At 49.2% G+C, this 24,306-nt stretch overlaps 1 protein-coding gene across 1 annotated transcript in view; it reads right to left on the bottom strand.

Annotated features, from left to right (window-relative positions):
* The window catches only part of JPH2 (junctophilin 2), a 72,230-nt gene that overhangs the window by 33,900 nt on the left and 14,024 nt on the right, over positions 1–24,306 (bottom strand). Inside the window, exon 2 of the mRNA XM_027070155.2 lies at positions 15,412–16,207. Within this exon, the coding sequence (XP_026925956.1) occupies positions 15,412–16,207 (796 nt within the window). The remainder of the gene's footprint in view (positions 1–15,411; positions 16,208–24,306) is intronic.

Below are 24,306 nucleotides of genomic sequence, written 5' to 3'. Positions count from 1 at the left end.
GGATTCCACTGAAGCCCCTCCTCCTCTGTGGCCCCACCCCACATCCCTTCTGGAGATGTACAGAGAGAGGCTCTCCCTGGAGTGACTGCTGGCATTATGGGAACACCATGGCGACCCCAGCCAAGAGCTCACCTGGTCCGGGCTCCCTGGTTCCTCGTTCAACACCACCAGAAGGACTCACTGAAGTAAGAGCGGTAACAAGTACAATAATAAAGACAACAACTGCCTCTACAGCGTGACTGCTGTGTGTCAGACACTGTGGCTAGTTCCTGGGTTACCTTGTTTGGGCCTCACAACACCCTTAGCAGTAAGTACTAAACTACTTTCCTCCACATTCCACAGCCCAAGGAGCCAGTGTTGTCTGTCCGGCCCCCAAACCTATGCTCTGACACCAGATGATGTATGTCTGTGCCTCTGTTTCTCCACCTGGAAAATGGAGTCAGTGAGGAGACCTGAGAGCAGAGGCCAACGAAAGGGAACCTGGGGCAGTTAAGACAGTTTTTAAATCTCTGCAGGGATGTGGGTCAAGGGCAGACATTGCCAGCTGCTCACCAAATATCCATTTTCTCCATGGTCCCCACTAACAGAAGGCTAATCTTGTTTAGGAAACATGTCTGGCTAAAAATACTCATTTTCCCAGACTCCTTACATGCAGTGAAGGCCATGCAATCCGTTCTGGAGAATGAGATGTCAGTCCCTGGGGTGGGGTTCACTTACCCATGAAGAGGAGTTGTTGCCTTGTGACCTCTGCCCTGGAATGCAGAGGTGAAGCCAGGGGATGTGGTGGCCATCTCTGAGGATGAGGGCACAAGACACATGCTCAGGAGAGCAGGGAGGGAAGACAGCTGGAGGCAGGTCACTGTGGGCATCATGGGGCTGCCGCGACAGCCTTGTATGGCCTCTCTGATCTTATGGAAGAAGGTCAGCCCAGACGCTAAGACACTAAAGGCAGGTTCTGACACCGGCGGCTGAGTACTGTTCTAACTGATACAGGCCCCAAGGGCAGAACTGGGTCTGATGCTCAGAAGGTACAGAGAGGCAAAACATTCTTCTGGTTTTAGCAAACCCAAGTCAAAGCTCTCCAAGGTTGGCCTGGACCTTCTCAGGAGGGGTGTCTCCTCTGCCTGGAGATACAGAAGCAGTGACTAAAGGTCCACCTGGCAAGGATGCTGGGAAAGGCATTCTGACATTGTCTGTGTTTGCATGCTTTAATTATACCCACTTTGGGAAGTGAGGAAAGGACCCCCGGATGTGCATCCAGCTATGGACGGGCAAGGTCGCAGGCCCTACCAAGATACTGTCCAATAGGGCTTTCAATGGGGGAAATGGATTCTGTCTGTGCTGTCCAATGCAGTAGCTACCAGGGCTTGACACATGCCCAATGCAACCTAAGAATGGAGCTTTCGATTTATTTCATTTCAACTAACATAAACTTAAACTGCCACACGTGGCCAGAGGCTCCCATGCTGATATAGTGACCTGTCCTTGCCCCAGCCGCACACTCTCTCTGGCCTCTTCTGCTATTGATCTCCTCTCCCACTCCACATCAGCCATGCTGGTCTCCTTGCTGTTCCCAGAGGACACCAGGCGCATGCACACCTTGGAGCTTCCTCCTGGCTCTGCCCGCACGTGGCTGGGGTGCTCTTCCCCCAGACATCCCACTGGCTGATTCTTTCAACTCCTTTGTGTCACTTTCTCAACGAGGCCTGCCCTGACCACTTATGTAACAAGGCGGCTCACCCCCTATCCCATGCTCTATAATTTACTTCTTCTGTCTGCTCAACTAGAATTTCAACTCCATGAAGGCCAGGATCTTTAGCTTTTCTTCCCCAAGAGCCTAGAACACTACCTGACACATAACAGGTGCTCAATAAACATTTGTTGAATGTATCTGAAGGCTTAAATGAGCTTTAATGAGTCAAATGGAGGGTGCTTCCCATCATGAGATGTTTGGGACCTAACCTTAGTCAGCAACACCTCCTGAGCCCCACTACATGCTGGGTGCCATGACAGGTGCTGGTACGGGGCAGTGAACACGGCAGGCAGGACCCCTACCCTCAAGGAGTATACAACCTAGCAGAGAAACAGGATGGATACAGACAATGGCAGGAGGGCTGCAGTTGAAGCAGGGGCACATAACACAGGGAAGCCGAACCAGAAGAGAGCTCAGAGGAAGCAACATTTGAGCTGAGTGAGGCCTGATGAATGAGAAGGTGTTGTTAGCAAGCTAAAGAGTAAGGGCCATTTCAGGCAACATGAACAGTATATGCAAAGGACCAGAGGCAGAAAAGAGAAGAACCCTTTGGAGGAACTGTGGCTGAGGCTGGGTGACAGGGACAGCACGTGAGATGGGGCTGGTGGGGTCAGCTGGAGCCAGACAGGAAGGGGCTTATGGGCCAAAGAAAGAAATCTGCAATTTCTGCCAGAAGCAGACATCCCTGATGCCCATATCACATCTCCTCAGTGTTCTCCTAATTTCACCTGCTGCTGTGGAGGGAAGTTACACACATTCCCCTGGCACTGCTGGTGTCTCACCCAAGCACAGCTTTCTGCTTTCTGCCCAGAACCTACTCTTATGCTGCAGGAGGCCCCTTCAACCCCACCCCAAGTGCAAGCACACCAGGAAGTAGACAAGGATTTATACCCCCAGGGGAAATCTTCAGGGAATGAGGGGCTGGAGTGGGTGGGCCATGCTTTGTCCACCCACCCTCCATCCTTCAGGTGACAATCTGGGGGGTGTTCTGTACTAAGGTCCCAGCCCATCCATTCCCTGTGGCCTGTAGTAATGCCTCAGCAATACACCCTTAGACTGGCTTTTCCTTCTTCCCTGTCTCTACTCTACCCACTTACCCCTCTTACCTTCTTCCTGCATCACCTCTGAAATCAACTACCTGTACCCAAATCCCTGCCTCAGGCTCTGCTTTTGGGGGAACCCAAACTAAGGGCCCCAGGAAAGTTTTGCTTACCAGAGTGGCATGCTCAGGCTTACATTTACAAAAGCTCACTCCAACTGTTGTGCAGAGAAGAGTACAGGGCAACAAGAGGAGTGAAGAGCTGCTGAGGGGCCCTTACAGTTCTGCAGCGAGAGGGGCTGGTGGCCAGCACCGGGCTGGTGGCAGTGGAGACAGGCTAAAGGGGCTGCAGACTCGTGGATCCCCCTTGGGACCAGAGGCTTGGTGGCAAGGTGGGTGGTATAGAGGCTTGGCCCATGCCTGCCTGACTGTGAGAACCAGGTCCGCCAAGTTCTATCCCTCAAGGCCAGCCTGGCTCTGGAGACCAGTTGCAAAGGCACTATTTTTAGAGAGCTGGGTGTTTACTTGAAGGATTTGAAGACTGGGCTTTATTTTTAACTCCTCTCCCAATGGCAGGGACTCACTGGTGTGGACTTAGGAAGTCAAGTGGAAGTTGGACTGGGCTTTGGAAACCCAGGGGAGCAAAAGGGCTTGCACTTGGGGACAGATGAGCTTGGAGGAAGAGTGCTGGCCTCTCCATGTTCCGCTTGCCTGAGTTTCTGATGATAAAACTGGCCATGGCCTCTACTCACCAAGCACCTGCTGAGCACCAAGACCATACAAACCCTCTAAGCACACCCCCTCATTTAGTCCCCACCATGACCTAGGAGGCAAAGCTGACACTGTCCCCACTCTACAGGTGGGAACATACCTCTCTAGAGGCTCAGAGAGGACCAAGGACACACAGTCATGTAACAATGTGGGATTCGAACTTCAATTTCCCCATCTTCCCAGCCTATCCCCTCAACTGCTCTGCCATACAAAAGGCCAGCCAGGTGCTAAGGTCCAGGCACCGAATGTCAGATGGGCAGGATAATGATTTGACAGGTTCAAGCTGAAGGACTTCCTCTTTCACCTGTGCTTAAGCGGGCAGAGTCCGGATCTGAGAATTCAAAGACTGGTTGTGTCAGTTACTTTAGGCCTTTGGGCTAGTTTCCTGGCTTACACAATGGGTTATTTATTACATATAAACAGCACCTCACTGTGAGGACTAAATGAGATGGTGTGTATAAAGGGCATCAGCACAGAGCCTGGCACACAGTGGTGGGAACGGGGCACTGATCTGTGCCAAGCACTGACTTCTCATATGCCCACGAGGCAGGTTCTCTCAGGATCCCATCTTAGAGAAACGGAGGTACAGGGGAGTCACTAGCCCATGCGGCCAGCCAGTGTCCAGGACTAGAACCCAGGCAGCCCAGCCCTGAGCTGAGCCCTCGAGCCACTGCCTTCCCTCTGCATCCCCTGTGCTGCTGGAGCTCCACTCAAGTGCCAGAGTCAGGGGCCAAGCACTGGCTTCGTGTGGTCAGACCTTTCACAGGATGTGGGGAAACACTTGCATTGAAAGAAAGCAGCATTCTTCTCCTGAACGTGCAGGCTGTTGGGCCTGTTTTCTGACTCTGCTATTGAGGCTAAAAAATCAAGCTGGAAAGGTTCTGGAATGGGACTGCAAGCCTAGTTTATAAGGGCTAAGGGTAGGGGAGAGAAAACCATGCCTTTCCACCTTCCAGAGCCCTGTCCTCTTCCTAGTTGATTTGTTAAATGTGACCCAGAAGTCAACTGAGATTTCACCAGAGCCCTCCAGCCATGCCTCTGTATCTCTCTTTCCTCTGCCCCTGGTTGGGTGCCTATCCCTTTCCAGACCTTAGTTTCCCCGTCTGTGACATGGGCACATTGGGCTGTGTTCTCCCTAAAGTCCAGTTCTGACAGGCTTTTTCTGAGGAGAGATAGGAGCTCACTGGGTCTTTTCTCTGGTTTCCCATTCTCCAAGCTTAGAAGGTCTGGCTCCCCCAAGTACACTGCCTCATAGTTTGAACATCTTCTTGCTGCCAGGGGCCCAAGTAAGGTCTTCTGTCTCCCCAGACCACTCAGCTCAGAGGCCGGCCTTGGAGTCACAGCTGCCTCTTGTATGTCACAGGAGTCCAGCTCTGACAACTCAGGACATTCCATTCACCCCGGTCTTCAGTCTCTGGGAGCAAAGGGATTTTGTCCACTGGCAATTCTCCAAGGAGGGATGTGATGGAGGGCAGGAGTCGAGTGTCAGGGGCCTTTCCAACATCCTCAAGACCTTCTGCAGGGAGTTTAATCCCCCTCAATGGAACCCCAGGCCAAGGAGGAACCTCAAGAGGCAAGCTAAGGGCTAACTTTTGCCTCTACGAGCATGGGTAGTTGATGGTGGTCACTGGGTTTATGGAACACCTGATTGTGCTCAAATAATTTGGCAAGGATGCAAAAGACTGATGATACATGGTGTTGGTGAGAGTTTGAGGAAAACCGCCCTCCTGGGCACTACTGGTGGTGGGGGGAGGGTATAAATTTGGTGCACCCCCTTAGGAGGTTAACCGGGGCTCTGGTAATAATAAAAATGCACATTCTTTTTTAATTGGCAATTCTGCTTCTGGGACTGTAACCCATAAGTGCAGATCTGTGCAAGCAAGGACAGGCAGAGACGTGGGGGGCATGCCAGCAGGCTAACAATCCAACAATTATTCTTAAATATCTATTGAACAGATATGGTGGGGGGACATTAGACAGGAAAGGTTTGGATTTCTGCTTGTTTGTGTAAATCCTTGAGTACTGGAGGAGAGAGACCATCATATTCACATTTTGACAGTGAACGTCAAGAGTTCAGTTCCTTGCAAAGACCCGGGTTAGCTGGCATCATATTTCCCATGCATTCCAAGGACGGTCGAATGTCCCTGATGGAATAAGGGAACGGGCTAAGCCATCCCTTTCACCAGCCTACTCTTCTGTGAGCAAGAGTATGTGTCCAGGCAGGTTCACTACAGCCTTTTTTGTCAGTGTGAAAGCGTGAAATGGTTTCAATGTCCCTCAAGAGAGATCTGGTTAAATAAATCATGGTATTTCCAAACTACGGAATAGTAAGCAACTGTTAAGAACAGGGAAGATTTATGTGTAGAAGACAGCAAAAAAAAAAAAAAACTCTCAAAACACATGAAGCCAAAAAAGCAAGCTAAAGACCATTATAGAGGTAATCCTCGTTGCAAAAGAAAACAACAAACTCAGAATAGGTAAGAGGAAGAGGGCTGTAAGTGAACGCTTAACAATGGTCACGCCGGAGGTGTGGCTGAGACAGAAGTAGGAGAGGGGTTTGATTCCTTTTTTATCTTTTATTATTCTGAATATCATTTAATTTTAACAAGTATGTTGTTCTGAGCAATGTAAAAAAAAGAAAAGGAAAAAAGAAAAAGGAGAGAGAAGTTCGCTGTATGTGAAATGGTAGTATGGTGGAGGACGATGCAGACGCTGGGGCCAGAATCTCCGCCCCAGCACTTACTAGCTGTGTGACTTGAAGCATGTTAAAGAAATCTCCATGTGCCACCATTAGCATGAGATGAGTGAATTCAGCTGGGCACCTAGAGCAGTGCCCGCACACCGCACGTCTGACACTCCTCAAGCTGGCATTCACAGCCCGTCCTACCCTGGCCCTCGGCTGCCTTCCCAGCCTTATCTCCAGTCTACTCCCTGCCCGCTCCAGCTCCCCATGACTCACTGCTCCCAAAATACACCACACACGTTCCCACCTCCGTGCCTCTACCTGAAGCGACCTTTCTCTCCCTCTTCTCCATCTGGCAAACTCCCAGCCAGAGTCACCCACCACCTGCAGGGAGCTTTCCCAGACCACCCCCGGGCAGTTCTTTCCTTGGACCTCCCTCCAACCCACCATGGGCTGTGCTGAAGCCCTGTCTGTCTTTGCCACTAAGCTATGAGTCCCCAGAGGATGCTGACCACACTGGTCCACTGGGTGCCCTGTGCCCCAGCACAAACCTGGCAAAGAGTAAGTGCTAATCAGTATGTGAAAGAAAACCTGCCAAAGGTCAGATAATAGTTAAGAGCATTCTAGAACCAGGTCTTCTGGTTCTGGGGTGTCAGTTCCCAGTTCTGCCATTACTCAGCTGAATGACTATATTTAAGATACTTAACCTGTCTGTGCCTCAGTTTCCTCATCTGTAAAGTGGTAAAATATAGTACCTTCTTCATAGGGTTGTTTTGCAGATTAACTAAGTTAACACACATAAGGTACTTAGGATCCTGCCTGGCTCTCAGAAATAAGGACTACATGGATGTTTGTCAAATAAAAATGAAATAAACAAACTGCCAACATCCTCCCTTAGACCTGGTCCAAGGCCAGGCCCTCTTCCCCCTGGGTCTGCATACCCTGGTGGTTCTGGAAATGAGGGTTGGCAGGTACAAAGCCCCAGCCGGAAACAGGGCCAGACCCATGTGTCTTGTTGGTCTAGGACAAACCTTGGCCAGGCGCATATAGGTCTTTCATACCTGTCAATCTCTTGCCAATGTCTCTCTTTAACAAAAAGAGAGCAGACTTCCGGTTTAAGCACCTTTGGTAGTAACAGTTTGACCTCTGTTTCAGAACATGATATTGGTTTTCCATTTTCAACAGTGATCAGAAAGTCTTCCTTTTCAATAAACATATATAAGTACTTTTAAGTAAGTTGATTTAAAGAAAGATATTAAGAAAGTAAGTAGAAAGGGGATGGGATGTACCAAGAATTGGGATGGTGGCATGCACAAGGGGCAAGTTTGGGAAACACAGTTGTAAGGACTGTGACAGAAGATGGGGCTTTCCCTCGGGGCAATTTCATCCTCAGGGAAGACGCTTAGATTAGTACAGAATGATGCATGATTCACAGTAAAGCTTATACTACCTTGCACGCCTTCAACACATAGGCCCTTTATGTGGGCTACTTTTTTTTTTTTTATTCTCTTCAACAACACTTTGAAGACGGATTCAATTTAATTCTCACTTGACTGAAGAGGAATGTGAGTTTCAGAGAGGTGAGGTAATTTGCCTAGGGTCACACTGCTTATAGGAAGCTGAACCCAGATTCAAACCTGGGTCCATTCAACATCACAGTCCGAACTCTTAGCCACCATAACACACACGCTCCTGCTCACCAGACACATCACCTCCCAGGAACCTGCAAACCAGGTCTAACCTTACACTCAACTGGGGAACTTCCAGGGCCAGTCCAGGGAGGAGATGTGGGGGCGGGGAGCAGAGGAGCAGAAGACAGGCCCACTCAGCAGGTCCTGTCCTCAGGGCCACACTGATGCCATCCTGCACAAAACCTGAGGTGTTCCAAATCTCACACCCTGCGGCAGCTGAGAACTCCTGCAGGGCCAGCCCCTGGCTCTGCCCTAGGGACACAAGAGCAGGAACGAGAACAAGAATACTACGATGACCAAGCAGCTAACATTTACTGAGCTCTTCCTCTTCCAGTCCTGTGCTGAGTGCTTCACATGCAGTCTCTGACTTAAGGTAGTATCATTATTTTCCTTTTAGAGATGAGAGAACTGAAGTCTGGAGATAAGATAAAGCAAGCAAAACACAAGACCAAAGCAGCACTCTTAACCCCTCACTCCCTGTGCTCCTTATGGAAGGGAGCCATTTATCATCACAGAGTTGGCATGACAACCAGAAACATTCAGGCACTCCCCAAACATCCAGCTTCCCTCCACCAGGATCTATAACCTTAAAAGGCATTACAAAAAGAATTTTTAGTGGCTCCTGGGAGGCTCAGTCGGTTAAGTACCCAACTCCAGCTCAAGTCATGATCTCACTGTTCATGGGTTCAAGCCCCATGTCAGGCTCTGTGCTGACAGCTCAGAGCCTGGAGGCTGCATTGGATTCTGTCTCTGTCTCTGTCTCTGTCTCTGTCTCTGCCCCTCCCCCACTCACGCTCTGTCTCTTTCTCTCTCAAAAATAAGTAAACATTAAAAAAAAAAATTTTTTTAAGTTTTTAGCCACAAAATCAGAAGACCTGAGGCTAGTTCCCCCTCGACCACTTAGTGGCCACAGGTATTTCTTTGTCCCTTTCTTACTGCGACTCTCCCATCTGGTCAGGGAAGGGGTTGGACTATCTCCTGGAGCCCTGGATGGGTCTAGAGCAAAACTGTCCAATAAAAATACAATGTGAATCACATATGTAATTTTTAAATTTTCTAACAGCCACATTCAAAAAAGTAAAATGACACAGATGAAATTGATTTAATAATTATGTTACTAACATTATTAACTTAATAATAATATAATGATACATTCTACCCAGCCCAATATATCTAAAGAATCATTTCAACATGCAATCAATATGAAAAATCAATATAAAATTATTTTATACTTTTTTTCTTGCTAAGTCTCCAAAACCCAGTAAGTGCATTTCTCCCTTAACAGCACATCTCAGTTCAGATCGGCCCCATTTCAAGAGCTCAGCAGCCACCGAGAGACTACCCTATTGGTGACTGCAGGTCTAGAATATTTTTCAGTCCATAGCCCATTTTAGGAGGAGATGCTTTCTCCACTTTCTCTCTTCCCCCTGGAAAAGCTACCCCAATCCTAGAATCTGAGCTGACAAGATCCATGGAAGCCCAGGACCAGGAACTTGAGGCCACAACAGAGAGAAAACCCAGGTCTGCCTGGACCAAGGAGTCTGGTGGCCGCTGGGGATGCTCCCTGTTGCTCTGAAGCTCGATTACTCACCAAAACCCCTGTGAGGGAGACAACCCTGCTTTCCCTCCTAACCCCAAAGATTCCCTTAATTGGAAATTCAGTCTGAGCTTAAAACGGAGCCAGGGAGCTGCCCCCCACATGGCAACAGCCCCATAGGCATACAGAATGTGTTCCCTAGACCCATGAGGAATCGAAATCTTCCCTGTGCTCCCCTCCTGGCAGACCTTGTAGAAGAAGCCAAATACTACCTTCTCACTCCCAAGACTCAGTTCCCATTTCTAGGCTTGGCAGCTCCAACGGAGCTCGTCACATTCAAGGGCACAGGACTTGGCAGAAAGGACAAGGAGGTCAGGGAAAGCAAGGCGGGCAGAGATGGCGAGATTTTGCCCCCAGCAGGGAAGAGCTCAGGGGAAACCCCTCTTTCTTCCCCAGCTTCCATTTCCTCACCTTCCAAACCAAACATGTTAGATGATGACCATGACTGCTTTGGCTCCTGGCTTCTCTGCACCAGACATTTTCTAGGCATTAGCTCATCTACTGTTCAAAACAACTCTAGAAGGGAAGAAGATCCGGGGTTCAGAGTGGCGAAGCAATCTGGGCAAAGTCACACAGCTCTGCAGTAGAGGAGCAAGAACTCTAACTCATGATCTCCCAAATCAAGAGCCCAAGCTCTTACCTATTGTGAGCTGTGCCACGTCCCAGGGTGGCCCAGGACAGTGCTGGTTTATGCCTGCCATAACAACACACACTTGGCGAAATAATTTAAAAGGTTCCCTTTGGAGGAAGGGACAGATCTTCCTTCCAGAAGAATTCCAGCTAATGTATGTTGATACTCCTCCCTCTGGAGCTTCATTCCAGAACTTTCTCCCTCTGAGGGGTGGACTGAACCTGGTGTCTGCATTCCAAAGAACAGAGTACGGGAAGGGGGAAATAGTAATCTGGCAGACACCAGGTGATCAAGGTTGACATCATCTGTGACAAGTCATGTTGAGACCATGTGTCCTGATATGATGTGATAAGGACGCCTCACCTCTATATTCTTCTTCCCCGAAACCCATAACCTCCGTCTAACAATGAGACAAGCATCAAACTGAGGGACATTCTACAAAACACCCAGCTGGTAGTTCTCAAAACTGTCAAGGTCGTAAAAAACAAAGGAAGGCTGAAAACCTGTCCCAGACCAGAGAAGACTAAAGAAACACAACAATGGCAATGCTGGACCCCGGATGGAACCCAGGAACAGGAAACGGACAACAGTGGAAAAACCAGTACAATTCAAACGAAGTCTAGAGTTTAATAAATAGTAAAGTACCAGTGTTGGCTTTGATCAATGTATCATGATAATGTAAGAACTTAACACTAGGGGAAACTGGGCAGAGAGTATGGGTACTTTTCTTAAGATTTAAAAATACCATCTTTCTGTTTTAATGCTACTAACTGCTCACACATTCACAGCAATTTAAAGTTCACAAAGTTCAGAGATAGCAAGACGTGTTCTTTAAAGCTTTTTAGAATCAGAAACATCGGGGCTGAAGCCTTCGTTCTCTCATTTGCTTGCCAGGCGGTCTCCGGCATATTATGTTCCTTCCTGGGCCTCAGTTTCCACATCTGTATAATGAATTCACTAAATGACGACAGTGAATAGTAATGCTTACTGAGCCCTTGCTGGGTGTCCCACACTGTAGCAGATACTGTGATGCGCCACCCAGTTTCCCCTTCGGGACTGAAGGACTTATTTCTCCTCTCCTCCTCCCCTCGGCCACTCAGAGTGATACCGGCTGTCAGCCCTGTCCAGGGATTGCCCTTGGCTGAACAGAACCGTCCAGCCCCAGCTCACATCCCTTTCTTTCTTTCTTTTTTTAATATTTGTTTATTTTTGAGAGAGAGAGAGACAGAGTGTGAGTGGGGGAGAGGCAGAGAGAGACACACACACACACAGAATCCGAAGCGGGCTCCAGGCTCTGAGCTGTCAGCAAAGAGCCCGATGCAGGGCTTGAACCCACAAACTGTGAGGTCATGACCTGAGCCAAAGTTGGATGCTTAACCGCCTGAGCCACCCAGGTGCCCCTCACACCCCTTTCTGGAAGGTAGCTGCACCCAATGCAGAGGGTGTAAAGATCCAGCGACCTCACCTCAATTAGGGACAGCTCTGAAGGTCGTCTCCACAGCAGCGTACCCCTCGTGGTTGGCTGAGGCCTTTGTAGGGACTGCACTGCAGCCCAGCGTCTCCTGCCCAATCCAGCTTCCTTCCCTTCCCCACAAATGTTGATCCTGAGTCCTCCCCATAAACTTGCTGTACCCTGATCTCCACCTCAAATTTGGCTTCCAGGAGAACTCGCCCCGTGACAGGACTGTAAACCACAGGACCTGCACTGTCTTTGTTAACCCTCAGACTAACCTTATTTTTCAAGATGACACAATGGAGGTTGAAAAAGAAAACGGACTTGGCTGAGAACATACAACAAAGAAATAGCTGTACCACAGGTGGGGAAACTCAAGCTGGGACAGGCAAACTGATCCGCCCAGCTCTCAGCTGACAGAGGATAGATCCGGGATTTGGTCTTAGGTTGGCTTAACCCTGAAGACCAAAGAGCCACAGCCTCCAGCCCAGGCCATTTAGAGCCACCAGCAGGATTGTCATGGGCACCAGGACAGACGAATGCTTTTCACCACTGTCCTGTCACACCCGCTGATGTCCCTGCAGCTCACTCCACATTTGTCAGATGGCAATAATAACAGTACCTACCTTTTTGAGATGTTACAAAGATTAAGTGAGTTAATATAAGGTCTCAGTTAAGTAAAGGTCTCAGAACAGTGACCGGCCCATAAGGAGCCCTTTATAAGTGGTAGGCTAAAAACAAATCCCATGAGCAGCATATAGCTGCAAATGCAAGATGTTCTAAGAAAACGTCCATGCAGTTAAGTGACAGGGACTGGGTTTCATCAGCCCTCTAAGGGAGTCAGGCTTGACCTGAAGGAAGAGTAGGAATTAGATGGGCAACAAGATGGGGCGCCTCGGTGGCTCAGTCTGTTAAGCGTCCGACTCCTGATTTCAGTTCAGGTCATGATCTTGTGGTTCGTGGGTCCGAGCCCCACGGTCTGGCTCTGCGCTGACAGCGAGAGGAGCCTGCTTCTGATCCTCTGTCTCCCTCTCCCCCTCACCCCTCACACCCCTCCCCCGCTCACACGCTTTCTCTCTCTCTCAAAAGAAAGAAGGGAAGGGAAGGAAAGCAAAGGGAAGGGAAAGGGGCTAAATAGAAGTGTAGGAACCAGATTTATGAAGGGCCACTCACTACCTGGGTGATTTGGAACAAGTCACTTTATCTCTCTAAGCCTCATTTAGCCCATCTGTAAAATGTAAATAAAAATCGTACCCATCTTATAAAGTCCTTAAGGAAATGAAATGAGTCAATATTTATAAACTACTAAAATAGTGCCATGTGCACAGCAAGAGCTATAAATGTTTGAAGACAACATTAGAACCTTTTCCGAAGTACAATGAGAAGACATGGAGGGATCTGAACGTGAATGAAAGGGTGGTTGCTGAATGGATAGGAAGGTGCCTGGACACAGGGCCGGTAGATGGATGGGTGATAGCAGCTGAGTGAGTGGAAGTTACAGTTGGACACTGGAGGGGGTCGGATAGACGGATGATAGATGGGTGCTTGCGTGACTGGGTAGGTGGGTGGGACTGGACGTTGTTTCAGTGGATGGAAGCATGGCTGGGTGATGGGGGTGGTTGGATAAATGGAGGAGATTTGGTGAACGGAGGTGGCTAGGTGAATGAATGCATGGATGGATGTTAACATGGGTGGCTTGGTGCAGAAATGGACCCACAAACGTCTGGCAAACTAATCTTTGACAAAGCGGGAGAATATCCTGCGGAATACAGACAGTCTCTTCAGCAAATGGTGCTGGGAAAACTGGACAGTGGCATGCAAAAAAATGAACCTGGACCACTTTCTTACACTATACACAAAAAGAAACTCAAAACGGATGAAAGACCCAAACGTAAGACAGGAATCCTAGAGGATTGCTAGAGAAATCATAGAGGAGAAAGTTGGCAAACCCTCTTTGACTCTGCCAGCCGCAGAAACTTCTTACCCAATACATCTCCGGAGGCAAGGAAGACAAAAGCGAAAATGAACTATTGGGACCTCATCAAAATAAAAAGCTTCTGCACAGCAAAGGAAACAGTCAGTGAAACCAAAAGGCAACCAACAGAATGGCAGAAGATATCTGCAAATGACATATCAGGTAAAGGGTTAGTATCCAAAATCTATAAAGAACTTATCAAACTCAACACCCAAAAAACAAATAATCCAGTGAAGAAATGGGAAAAAGACATGAATAGACACTTTTCCAAAGAAGACCTCCAGATGGCTAACAGACACAGGAAAAAATGCTCAACATCACTCATCATCAGGGAAATAAATACAAATCAAACCCACAATGAGATACCATCTCACACCTGTCAGAATGGCTCACATTAACAACTCAGGCAACAACAGATGTTGGCGAGGATGCGGAGAAAGAGGAACCTGTTGGCACTGCTGGTGGGAATGCAAACTGGTGCCGCCACTCTGGAAAACAGTGTGGGGCTTCCTCAAAAAATTAAAAATAGAACTACCCTAAGACCCAGTGATTGCACTACTAGGTATTTATCCAAGGCATACAGGTGTGCTGTTTTGAAGGGGCACATGCACTCCAACATTTATAGCAGCACTATCAACAATAGCCAAAGTATGGAACAAGCCCAAATGTCCATCGATGGATGAATGGATAAAGAAGATGTGGTGTATATACATACATATATACACACACACACACACACACACACACACACACACACACACACAATGGAATATTACTCGGAGATCAAAAAAAATGAAATCTTGCCATTTGCAACTACATGGATGGAACTAGAGGGTATTATGCTAAGTGAAATTAGTCAGAGAAGGACAAATATCAGATGACTTCACTCATATGAGGAACTTAAAATACAAAACCGATGAACATAAGGAAGGGAAGCAAAAATACATTAAGAGACTCTTAAGTACAGAAAACAAACTGAGGGTTGCTGGAGGGGTTGTGGGCGGGGGGATGGGCTAAATGGGTAAGGGGCACTAAGGAAGACATCTGTTGGGATGAGCACTAGGTGTTATACACAGGGGATGAATCATTGGATTCGAATCCTGAAATCATTATTGTACTGCATGCTAACTTGGATGTAAATTAAAATAATAATAATAATAATAATAATAATAATAATAATAAATCAATCAAAAGATGGGTGGCTTGGCGGATAGGAGTAGTAGGTGAGTGAACATGGGTGGCTGGTGAATAAGGGGTGGATGGGTGGTTGAATGGGCGGGTGTCTAGGCGGTTGGGTGGACAGGTGGATGAATAGAGGGTTGGGCGGGTAAAAGGACAGAAAGTTGGATGGGTGGGTGGGGGTGGAGGGGGAAGTGGTTGGGTGGGTGGGTGGTTGTCCAGGTAGATGTTAGAGAGGCTGAGTGACTGGAGCTGGTTGTTCGGGCAGGTAGTGGAGAAGTTAGGTGAATGAAGGGGCTGAGAGAATGAATGAATGACTGGGTGGCTGGACGGGTGGCTGTGGGTTGAATGTGTAATCAGAAAGTGGAGTGGGTGGTTGGGGTGAAGAGATGGTCGTCCAGGTGGCTCTTAGAAAGGCTGGATGAACGGAAGGGTTACTGAATGGAGGGTTGGATGAATGGGTGGATGGACAGGGGACCAGAAGCACCTCCAGTTAACTCTCTAAAGGTCGGGGAGAAGCCCTGACGGTGAAAGAAGCAGAACAGCCTTGGAGACCGGGCCTCCAGGGTCGCCCTGCCCCCGCGACCCCCTTCCCCGGCGGGGGCCCACCCCGCCTGCGCCCAGCCCCCGGGGGCCTACCTGGAGGCGGCGATCTCGGCCTTCTGGCGCGCGATGGCGGCGGCGCGCTGGGCGCCCTCCACGCTGTGCTCCACCTTCTGTCGGACCTTGCTGCTCTTGAGCGGCAGCACGCGGCGCTTGGTGCCCTTGACCAGCACGTTGTGGCGGTACTTGCCCTCCTCGCGGTGGCCGTCGGGCAGCGTGGTGCAGCCGTAGCCGTGGCGCAGGTTGTCCAGCCACTCGCCCTCGTAGCGGAGGCCGCTGGAGCGCTCGCTCACGCCGAAGCCCGAGCGCTTGTCGTTCTTCCACTCGCCCATGTAGGTCTCGGTGGTGGTGGCGTCGATGTCGGCCTCGAAGGGCGCGGCCTCGTCGGCGCCCTCCGCGCCCTCGGCGCCCTCGCCCAGGCTGGCGGTGGACGCGGCGTCGCTGGCGCCGGAGCTGAGGTCGCTCTTGAGGAAGCTGACGCGGCTGCGCTGGCTGCCCAGCGACGTGCGCGACTCCGCGCGCCTCAGCCGGCCCAGCAGCGCGCCCCGCTGGAAGAGGCCGCCGCCCTTGGGCGCCCGCGCCGCCTCGGCGTTGGCCAGCAGGCTGAGCGCGAAGCCGCCGCGCGGGATGGCGGCCGGGGGCGGCGTCGGGCCGTCGGGGGCGGGCGACGCGGGCGAGTCCGGGGCCACCGTGCCGTTGCTGTGCTCGCTGCGCAGGGACGAGAGCGACGTGCGCAGCGGCGAGCGCACCACCACGGCCATCCCGTAGGGCACGCTCTGGCGCACGCCGTAGCCGTGGCGCATGCCGTTGGTGAACTGGCCCTGGTAGGTCCCTGCGGGCGAGGAGAGGGCGCGTCAGTGGGCGGCTGGGAGGGCCCTGCGGGCGCGGGGCGAGGCGGGCCGGGGCGGGCCGGGGCGATGAGCGCGCGGGTGGGAGGGCGGGCGACGCGGGGGGAGGGGGCGCGTGGTCCGTGAGGGTGCGAGGACAGAAGTGCGACCGCCCTCTGCGCAGCGCAGTGGCGGGACTATTCCCGGCGGCCACAGTGAGGTCGCGCGAGTGGGCGTCAGCGTGTGACGCTGCGTGAGCGGGCGAGGCCCCAGAGTGCGTGCGGTTAAACGAGTGAGTGGCCAAAAGGAGTCTGCGGCATGGTGTGAATATTTCTGTTGGTAGGAGCACAGCAAGGTCACGAGTATGCCAGGCGGGGTGAGTCAGTTTTAAAGTGCGAAGTTGCCCGAGCAGATGAGGTTCGGTGAGTGTGAATTTGAACGAGTGCACAGATTGTGCAAGAGCATGAGTGGGCAAGACAGTGAGTTTGTGCCGTAGTGTGAATATTTGCATTTGTGGGAGTGTGCAGGGTCCTGGGAGGCTGTCAGATCATGAGTGTGCGAGGCAGTGTGTGCGCAGAGGGTGACCGAGATCACATGAGTGTGATGTAATGAGATGTAATGTAAGGTCATGCGAGTATTTGAGGTCTTGCGTATGAAAGGAAAGGCAAAATTGAGTGAGGGTGCAAAACCAGTAGAGGTTCAAAGCGTGCGGACTTGTGGGAGCAGGTACATCTATCTATGTGTGAGGTTAAATGCATGCGCGTAGTCATCATAGCGTGCAAGGTGGGCTAAGTGCCCAAGTTCCTGTGGAGGTGACATCATGGGGATGTGAGATGTTCTAAGTATGCAAGGCTGTCTGAGTGTTAAAGCACAGAATAACATGTGGCACTTGAGGCTGAGTGTATGAGGTTGTGGGCAGCAGGGAAACTGAGACCATGTAAGACCGTGTGTGTACAGGATAATGGCATGTACAAGGAGGTATCATCAGTGCAGGCCTTGCGTGTCCATCGGTGTGAGCACGTGAGCTCCTGGGAACAAGAGCCTATGTGAGTAGCCTGCCGAAAGCCAGCTCCCTGACTTCATCTTTATGCCTTCAGCATGCAGGACAGTATCTGCCATAGTGTTCACGGAGTTGAGGGGGGAAATTCAGAGCCTTTGTTTTAACACGAGCTGATACTTTACCCTGGTTAACCAAAAAAGGCCCCAAATGGCCTTCTTTCCAGCAAATGCCCAGGATGTCTAGGGAACTGAAACGGCTGGCCAGGTAAGGGATTCCTAAGCTCAACCCAACAGGCATGCTCCCATTCGGGCCTTTGCACTGGCCGGTATCTCTGCTTGGAACTCCTTCCCTCCAGATACGCTTCATGTCTCTGCTCAGTGAGGCCTATCCTGACCACCCTATTTAAAATTGCCATCTGCTTGAGCACAAGCACCCTTATCTACCCCTTATCTACTGTTTTCTATAGTATGTATCCTCTTCTAACATATCATATGACTTAATTGTTGCATTTATTGCTTTTCTTTCCTCACTAGAATGGAAATCCATGAGGGCAGGGATCTTTCCTGTTTTGGTCTCTGATGTAGCCCCAGCATCTACAATAGGGCCTGGCACATAGGGGTGCTCTGTAAATATTTGCTGATTGATTGGCTGAACCTCCCCAGAAACTCCATCTCATTGTGTGACCTTGGGCAACTCTCTTCCCTTCTTAAGGCCTCGATTGCCCTGTCAATGACATGTTAGATATGAAACTCTCTAAAGTTTGGCCTAACTCTGAGACACTGGAATTCTAGAAGGACCTGCATTGTGACTCTGCAGGGGAAGGACAGCATGTCCCTATGACTCTATACTATCTGGTCCCTCCCAGCCCAGGCTACTCCACCTTGGGCCCCTACTCCCACCCCGCCCCCATCACTTTCTGCATGAAGAGACTGCATTAAGAGTCACGTACAGTGCCGAGGGCTCATTTAAACATCTCGAAGTTCCTATCAGGTGGGTCCCTTGACGATGCTCATTTACAGGAGAGGAAGTTGGTGGTCTGAGAGGTTAAGTGACTTGACCAAGGAGGCAGAATCCAAACCCAAGTCTATCTGATGCCCGAAGTTCACACTCTGAGCCCCCAGTTCTCTATCCTGGCTGCCCTTCAGAAGCTCTAAAAAATACCAGTTTCTGGGCCTTACCACCAGAAAGTCTGGCTTAATTTGTTTGCAGCCTCTCTACAGGCAGGCACACAGCCAGCAGTGAGAGGGACATCAGAGCTCTCCTCCTGTCAGTGACCAGCCATGGAAAGCCAATGACCATGGAATATGAGCTATAAAAGGGCCAAAGGGAAGTGGAGAGAGAGAAAGGAGATATCACTGGACATGATCTCATAGAAGAAGATGCAAATATGATCTCCATTTCACAGGTGGATGATTCAGAGAGATTGTGTGACTTGCCCAAAGTCACCTAGTAAGGAAGGAGCAGAACTGGGGTATGAACCCAAGGTCTGACTCAAGCTGAGGAAGTGGGAAAATGGGTTTGTGTGGCAGGTGCAGAGAGCAGAGCAAAGAGAACGTGGTCCAGGGGATGAGAAAGTGGAGAGTTAAAACTAATGTGTTCCCCTTTCTAAGCTCATTCACATGTGGTCACATTGTATGGGAGGCAAGGGGACAGACAGAAACTTGCAGTCAGAGACAAACTGATCTCAAATATCTAATCTGAAGAACCTTGGACAAGTTACTTCTTCAGATTTTCAATTTGCTTATCTGGAAAATGGAAAAATAATACCCACCTTCTAGGGTTTGGGGAAGATTAAAAAGGAAACAACAACAAAAAAGGAAACAACCCCGGGTTCCTGGGTGGCTCAGTTGGCTAAGCGTCCGACTTCAGCTCAGGTCATGATTTCATGGTTCGTGGGTTTGAACCCTGCATTGGGCTCTCTGCTAACAGCTCGGAGCCTGGAGCCTGCTTCGGATTCTGTGTCTCCCTGTCTCTCTCTGCCCTACCCCTGCTTGTGTTCTGTATCTCTCTCTCTCAAAAATAAATAAATTAAAATTTTAAAAAAAAAAATGGAAACAACCCAAATGTCCATCAACTGGTAAATGGATGGACGGTGGTCAGCCACACGGTGGAATACTGGTCAGCGTTAAAAAGGAATAGACTGCTGGCATATCCAACACGGATGGATCTCAAAAACATGCTAAATGAATAAAGCCAGAGATGAAAGAATACAAACTGTGCGATTCCAACTACATAAAAGCCTGGGGAAAAAAACCTAAAGTATAGTGACAGAAAGCAGATCTGTGGTTACCAGGGCTGCAGGTAGGAGGGATCTACCACAGAGGGGTACAAGGGAACTTTCCGAACTGATGGAAATGTTCTACACCTTGATTGTACTGGTGGTTACACAGGTGTATACATTTGTCAAGACTGTGCACTTAAAATGAATTCTCTGCCTGGAAACTATACCTTGATGTAATAAATAATCTAATTTGTAAATAAATTTTTAAGAAAAAAACCACTCCAGCACAGCATTCTGCAAATAGCCATTGGAAAATCCTGTCAACTCTCCTTTCCAAGTGAATCTGAAATCCGGCCACTTCTCACACCCCCCTGCTACTAGGCGGTAGCCTGAGCCACTGTTGTCTCTCGTCCTGGATTTTCATAATGGCTGCCACGCTGGTCTCTCTCTGTCCGTGCGCCTCTGTCCATTCCTAGCTCACTAATCACAGGGATTCTGTCCAAATGTAATAAAGTCAAAAATCACGACACTGCTCTGCCTCTTCTCATTTAGAGGAAAAGCTGAAGTCCTTAGTGATCCACAGACCTAACCTGATCTCATCCCCATCGCTCCTCTGTCCTCACATCCCTCCATTCCTCCTTTCCCTCACTCCACTCTGGCCACAAAGTCCTCCTTATTGTTCCTCCCGTTCCATGAGCCATGCCCCTGCTTCGGGGCCTTTCTGTTTGCTGCTCCCTCTGCCTGAAACAGTCTTCCTCCAGAAATCTGCACAGCTCACTCCCAGAGAGGTATTTAATGGTTCCTATAAGACTCACCCAAGGTGACAAAGCTAATAAATATACCAAAACTCCCATCCATGTCCAGCTGTGCTCCTTACTGTGCTCAGAAGAAAGAAGAAAAACAAATATGTGAAAGGAGAAAGTGAACAAGAATGGAGCAGAGAAGTTGGTAACCTGGGAGAAAGACAGAGGACATCTAATCTCTGGGTTGGACACGTTTGTGAAATTAAATCAACCAATCTACCTTTAGCTTAAAGTTGGCGTGAGATGGGCTGACATGGTCCCTTTAAGCCCAAGAGAAACTGAGATTGCTCTTGGCCACCAGCTGGGGAGGAAACGGCCAGGCTATATTAGGAAACTTACAAGCAAGTGGCAAGAGGCACAGACACCCAGGGGAGACTGGGAGTGACGGGGCCCTGGGAAGGGGGAAAAGCCAAGTGCTGGGGCCATCCCCAGCCTGACTCTCTCTAAGACAGGACAGCTCTCCCTGGGGACTGGAAGAACGCAGCATCTGCATCTGAAGAGAGGGAAAAGGAGGACCCTGCCCACAGCCATCTGGCTAAGATGAGCTTTCTATGGAAGGAAGTGCTTCCTGATCACCTTTGGGCTGGCCCCTCACTTGGCCTTGTAGACTCTACAGGGATTCTCACTGCCCTCAGGGTAAGAGGCAGGATTCTCAGCCTCTGACCCCCTCTCCAGTCACATTTGCCTTTCCACCTCAGGACCTTTGCACATGCTCCCGCCCCCCTCCACCTCTTCTCAGCATGCTCTTCCCTTCTCTCTTCCCCTGGCCAACTTCTTTTGATATTTCAAGTTTCAGATTAAATATGACTTCATCCAGGAGGGTTTCTTGAACCCTGCCCCCTGAGTACTGCCATATGATGTCATGTCTCCCTGTTCTTCTTGGCACTTTTCCCAATTGCAATTAAATAACTGTTAAGGTCATTTGTCCACCATAAGCCTTTCCCACTGGACTTTGGCTTCCAAGAGGGAGGGAGCCATATCCAGCTTATTCCTGCTATGATCCCAGCATCTAGCACAATTCCCAGGCCCAAGGAAGCCTACAGTAAACGTCTGATGAATCTGTATCTTCTCTGCAGTGATACCCTTCCATTCTTCCAGGGGCAGGAACCACATTTTCTTTTTTCCTTCATGACTCAGCACATGGTAAGTACTCAATAGTGGCTGGCGGTGGCTGCCAATGTGGTCAGGTCTAGATTTAGCAGCCCAAACCCTGGAAATGATTGGGGTACATGTAAAAGGCTGGTAAATACCGTTCTGTCCCTCAGACCAGGCTCCTAAAGTTAATAAAACCTGAATATCATCTTCCTGCAGTTGCCCTTCTGGTTTAGTACAGAATAAGCTGGGTTTCAACCTTGACTCTGATGCCAAATAGTTCTAAAACATGTCGAACTATTTAAGCCTGCTGAGCCTCAGCTTGTCCTTCTTAAAATGGAGATAATGATACATACTTTAGATCATTGTTCATTCACTTGTTTGAATTTAACGAGTATTTGCTATGGACCTGGAATTCTTGGTGTTATGTACTGGGGACACAGTGATAAATAGACATGATCTCCACCCTCAAGAGGCATAGAATTGAGCGCCAAGGATAGACTAGATTTAAGCAACCACCACAGAAATAAATGTTAGGCAGCCACACCAGTGATGCAGAGTGATAATGGTCCAGGCCTTAGGTGGTGAGGGAGGATTGGCGGACCAAGGAATAAATGAACCATATGTGAGGCAGCCAGTACACAGTAAGTGCTCAATAAAGGCTAGTTTTGGCAGGCTAGAATCTTTGCTCAGAAAAGCTCGCCCAGAAAGGATTAACTGGAGAGTTGAAAAGGAGCCGGGGAGGACAGAAAGAACTCAGAGGGAGAGAACGAGCCCAGCTCCAATTTTCCACCTACATCTGCCTGCTTGTAAGAAAGCAGGCTTATGTGCTGGGATGCCCAGGCTTGGCTGCTTTGGCCACATCTCTGACCCAGGAGGCCTTAAAGTTTCTGTCCTTGGGAGGAAGAAAATTTGGGGGGGGGGGTCTCTTCATCAATGAGACCTGCCTCCACACCCTCTAGACACACATGAGAGAGTAGTTTCTGGAAACCATATTTATAGTACAAGATCCACCCTTTGGGGGAGAGATTATGACTTAACCGACGTGGACACTTGAGTTTTTTAAAGCACCTCTGATGGCTCAAATATGCAACTTGAGTAAGAGCTGCAAAACTCTACACTAGCCTCTCGTTAACCAGTTGGCTCCGTTCCTTCTGTCAAACCTGTGACATGCTGTACCTGGCAGGTGTCATGCAGATCCCAGTGGTTACCCAATAGCGGATTTCTCCTTTGCTGATGGAACCTCGTTCTGTTCAAGGGCCCAGACCTCCTTCCTGGGCCTCAGAGAAAGGTTCCTTATCCAGGGGTAAATCCTGATTGCTCTCAGCCAGACTTCATGTCTACTTACCTTGCCAATGATTGGATTCGATGTGAGCATTTGATGAAATCCAGCATTGAGACCGGAGGGAGAGTTTGCTGGGGGGCAGGCCAGGGAGGCAGGAAAGAGTTCCTAGTTCTTATAAGGAGAAGCATGCAGGCATACACTCTGCTGCTGCTGGGTATTGCTGCATGTGGAGGTGACCCCTGGAGCTGTGGCAGCCAACCTAGTACCATGAAGCCACTGAGAATAGAGTTGACACTATATGGATGCAGAGCAGAACATGGCAGGACCCTGGGTCCTTGTTGACATTGTTGAGCCTCCAAGTTAACCAATCCTGAGACTCTCTTACCTCTGGATTCTTCTTTATGTGAGATTATAAATATCCTTATTGTTTAAGTCTGTGCTGTCCAACATGGCAGCCAGGAGACACAGGTGGTTATTGAGCACCAGATTGCAAAGAATTAGCACCAAAAAAATGTAAAATACATCACTAATAATTATATATTGATTACATGTAGAGATGGTATTTTGGTCAATGGGTCAAATAAAATATATATATTTTTAAGGAGGCTCCACACCCAACATGGAGCCCAACGCAGGGCTCAAGTTCAGACCCTGAAATCAAGCTGAGATCAAGAGTCAGACGCTTAACCAACTGAGCCATCCAGGTGCCCCTAAATAAAATATATTATTAAAATTAATTTCACCTTTTTACATGTGGCTACTAGAAAATTTTAAATTGCATCTGTAGCCCACATTATATTTCTATAGAAAATGCTTATTTAATTCACTTGGAGTTAGGGTTTTCTGTTTCCCACAGACAAAAAAAATACCCTAACAGGTATAGGTGTCATCATTGTGATTTTATAGTTGGAACAATCGAAACTAAGAATTTAACTTACTTGCTTCAAGTACAGCAGCTGTTGGTGGTCACAGCGAGGTGTCCTGACCAGTGCTTTCTCCTCTACGCCTCTAGGAATCTGAGAACATCCCTTACGAGCTAAAGGTTTGCAATCCTTCATCCAGACCTCAGCTCTGAAGGGAGCGGACCATTTCAGAAACCCAAGGGAAGTCTAGGAGATCCAGAACCCACTTTGACCCAGAGAAGAGACATGTGGCCCAGACCAGGGATTCTGCCTCCAAATACAGAATGGACACTGAGAACATCACCCCCTCTGGCCAGTGACACCTGCCTATTTCCAGGAAACTGTCTGAGGTCTGAACACCAGTGTCCCTGGAGGACTGAACAGAGATGGAGAGAGAAGAATCAGGGCTAACTCCTCTCCTGTGGTCCCCGCTGCCTATGGAAGTCCTGACCTGACAGTCCATTGTCTTCATGACCTGGTCCCAATTCACCCTCCTAGTTTTGTCTTCCTAAATCCACCAAAGCCCAGCTTCAAAGTCATCTCCTCCAGAAAACCTTCCTGGAGTATCTTTTTTCCTCCATACTCTCATTGCTTGAGACATTTGTCACTTCTTACCTCTTATACAGCTATCTCATCTGTATCTTGTCTATTTGGTCTAATAGCCATTCTTGGTCCTTCCTCAAATCCTTTCCCATAGTGTCAGATGTCAGCACAAGATCTTTGACAGGACTATGGAAGTGTCATCAGCAGATCTCAGACATTGTTTAAGATGGAGAATGGCAGGCAGGGGACTGAGCAACC

This window comes from Acinonyx jubatus, chromosome A3 (assembly GCF_027475565.1).
Source record: "Acinonyx jubatus isolate Ajub_Pintada_27869175 chromosome A3, VMU_Ajub_asm_v1.0, whole genome shotgun sequence".
Classification (NCBI taxonomy): Eukaryota; Metazoa; Chordata; class Mammalia; order Carnivora; family Felidae; genus Acinonyx; species Acinonyx jubatus.
The sequence above is the reverse complement of the archived record's forward strand: the minus strand, read 5'-3'. Positions and strand labels throughout refer to the sequence as shown.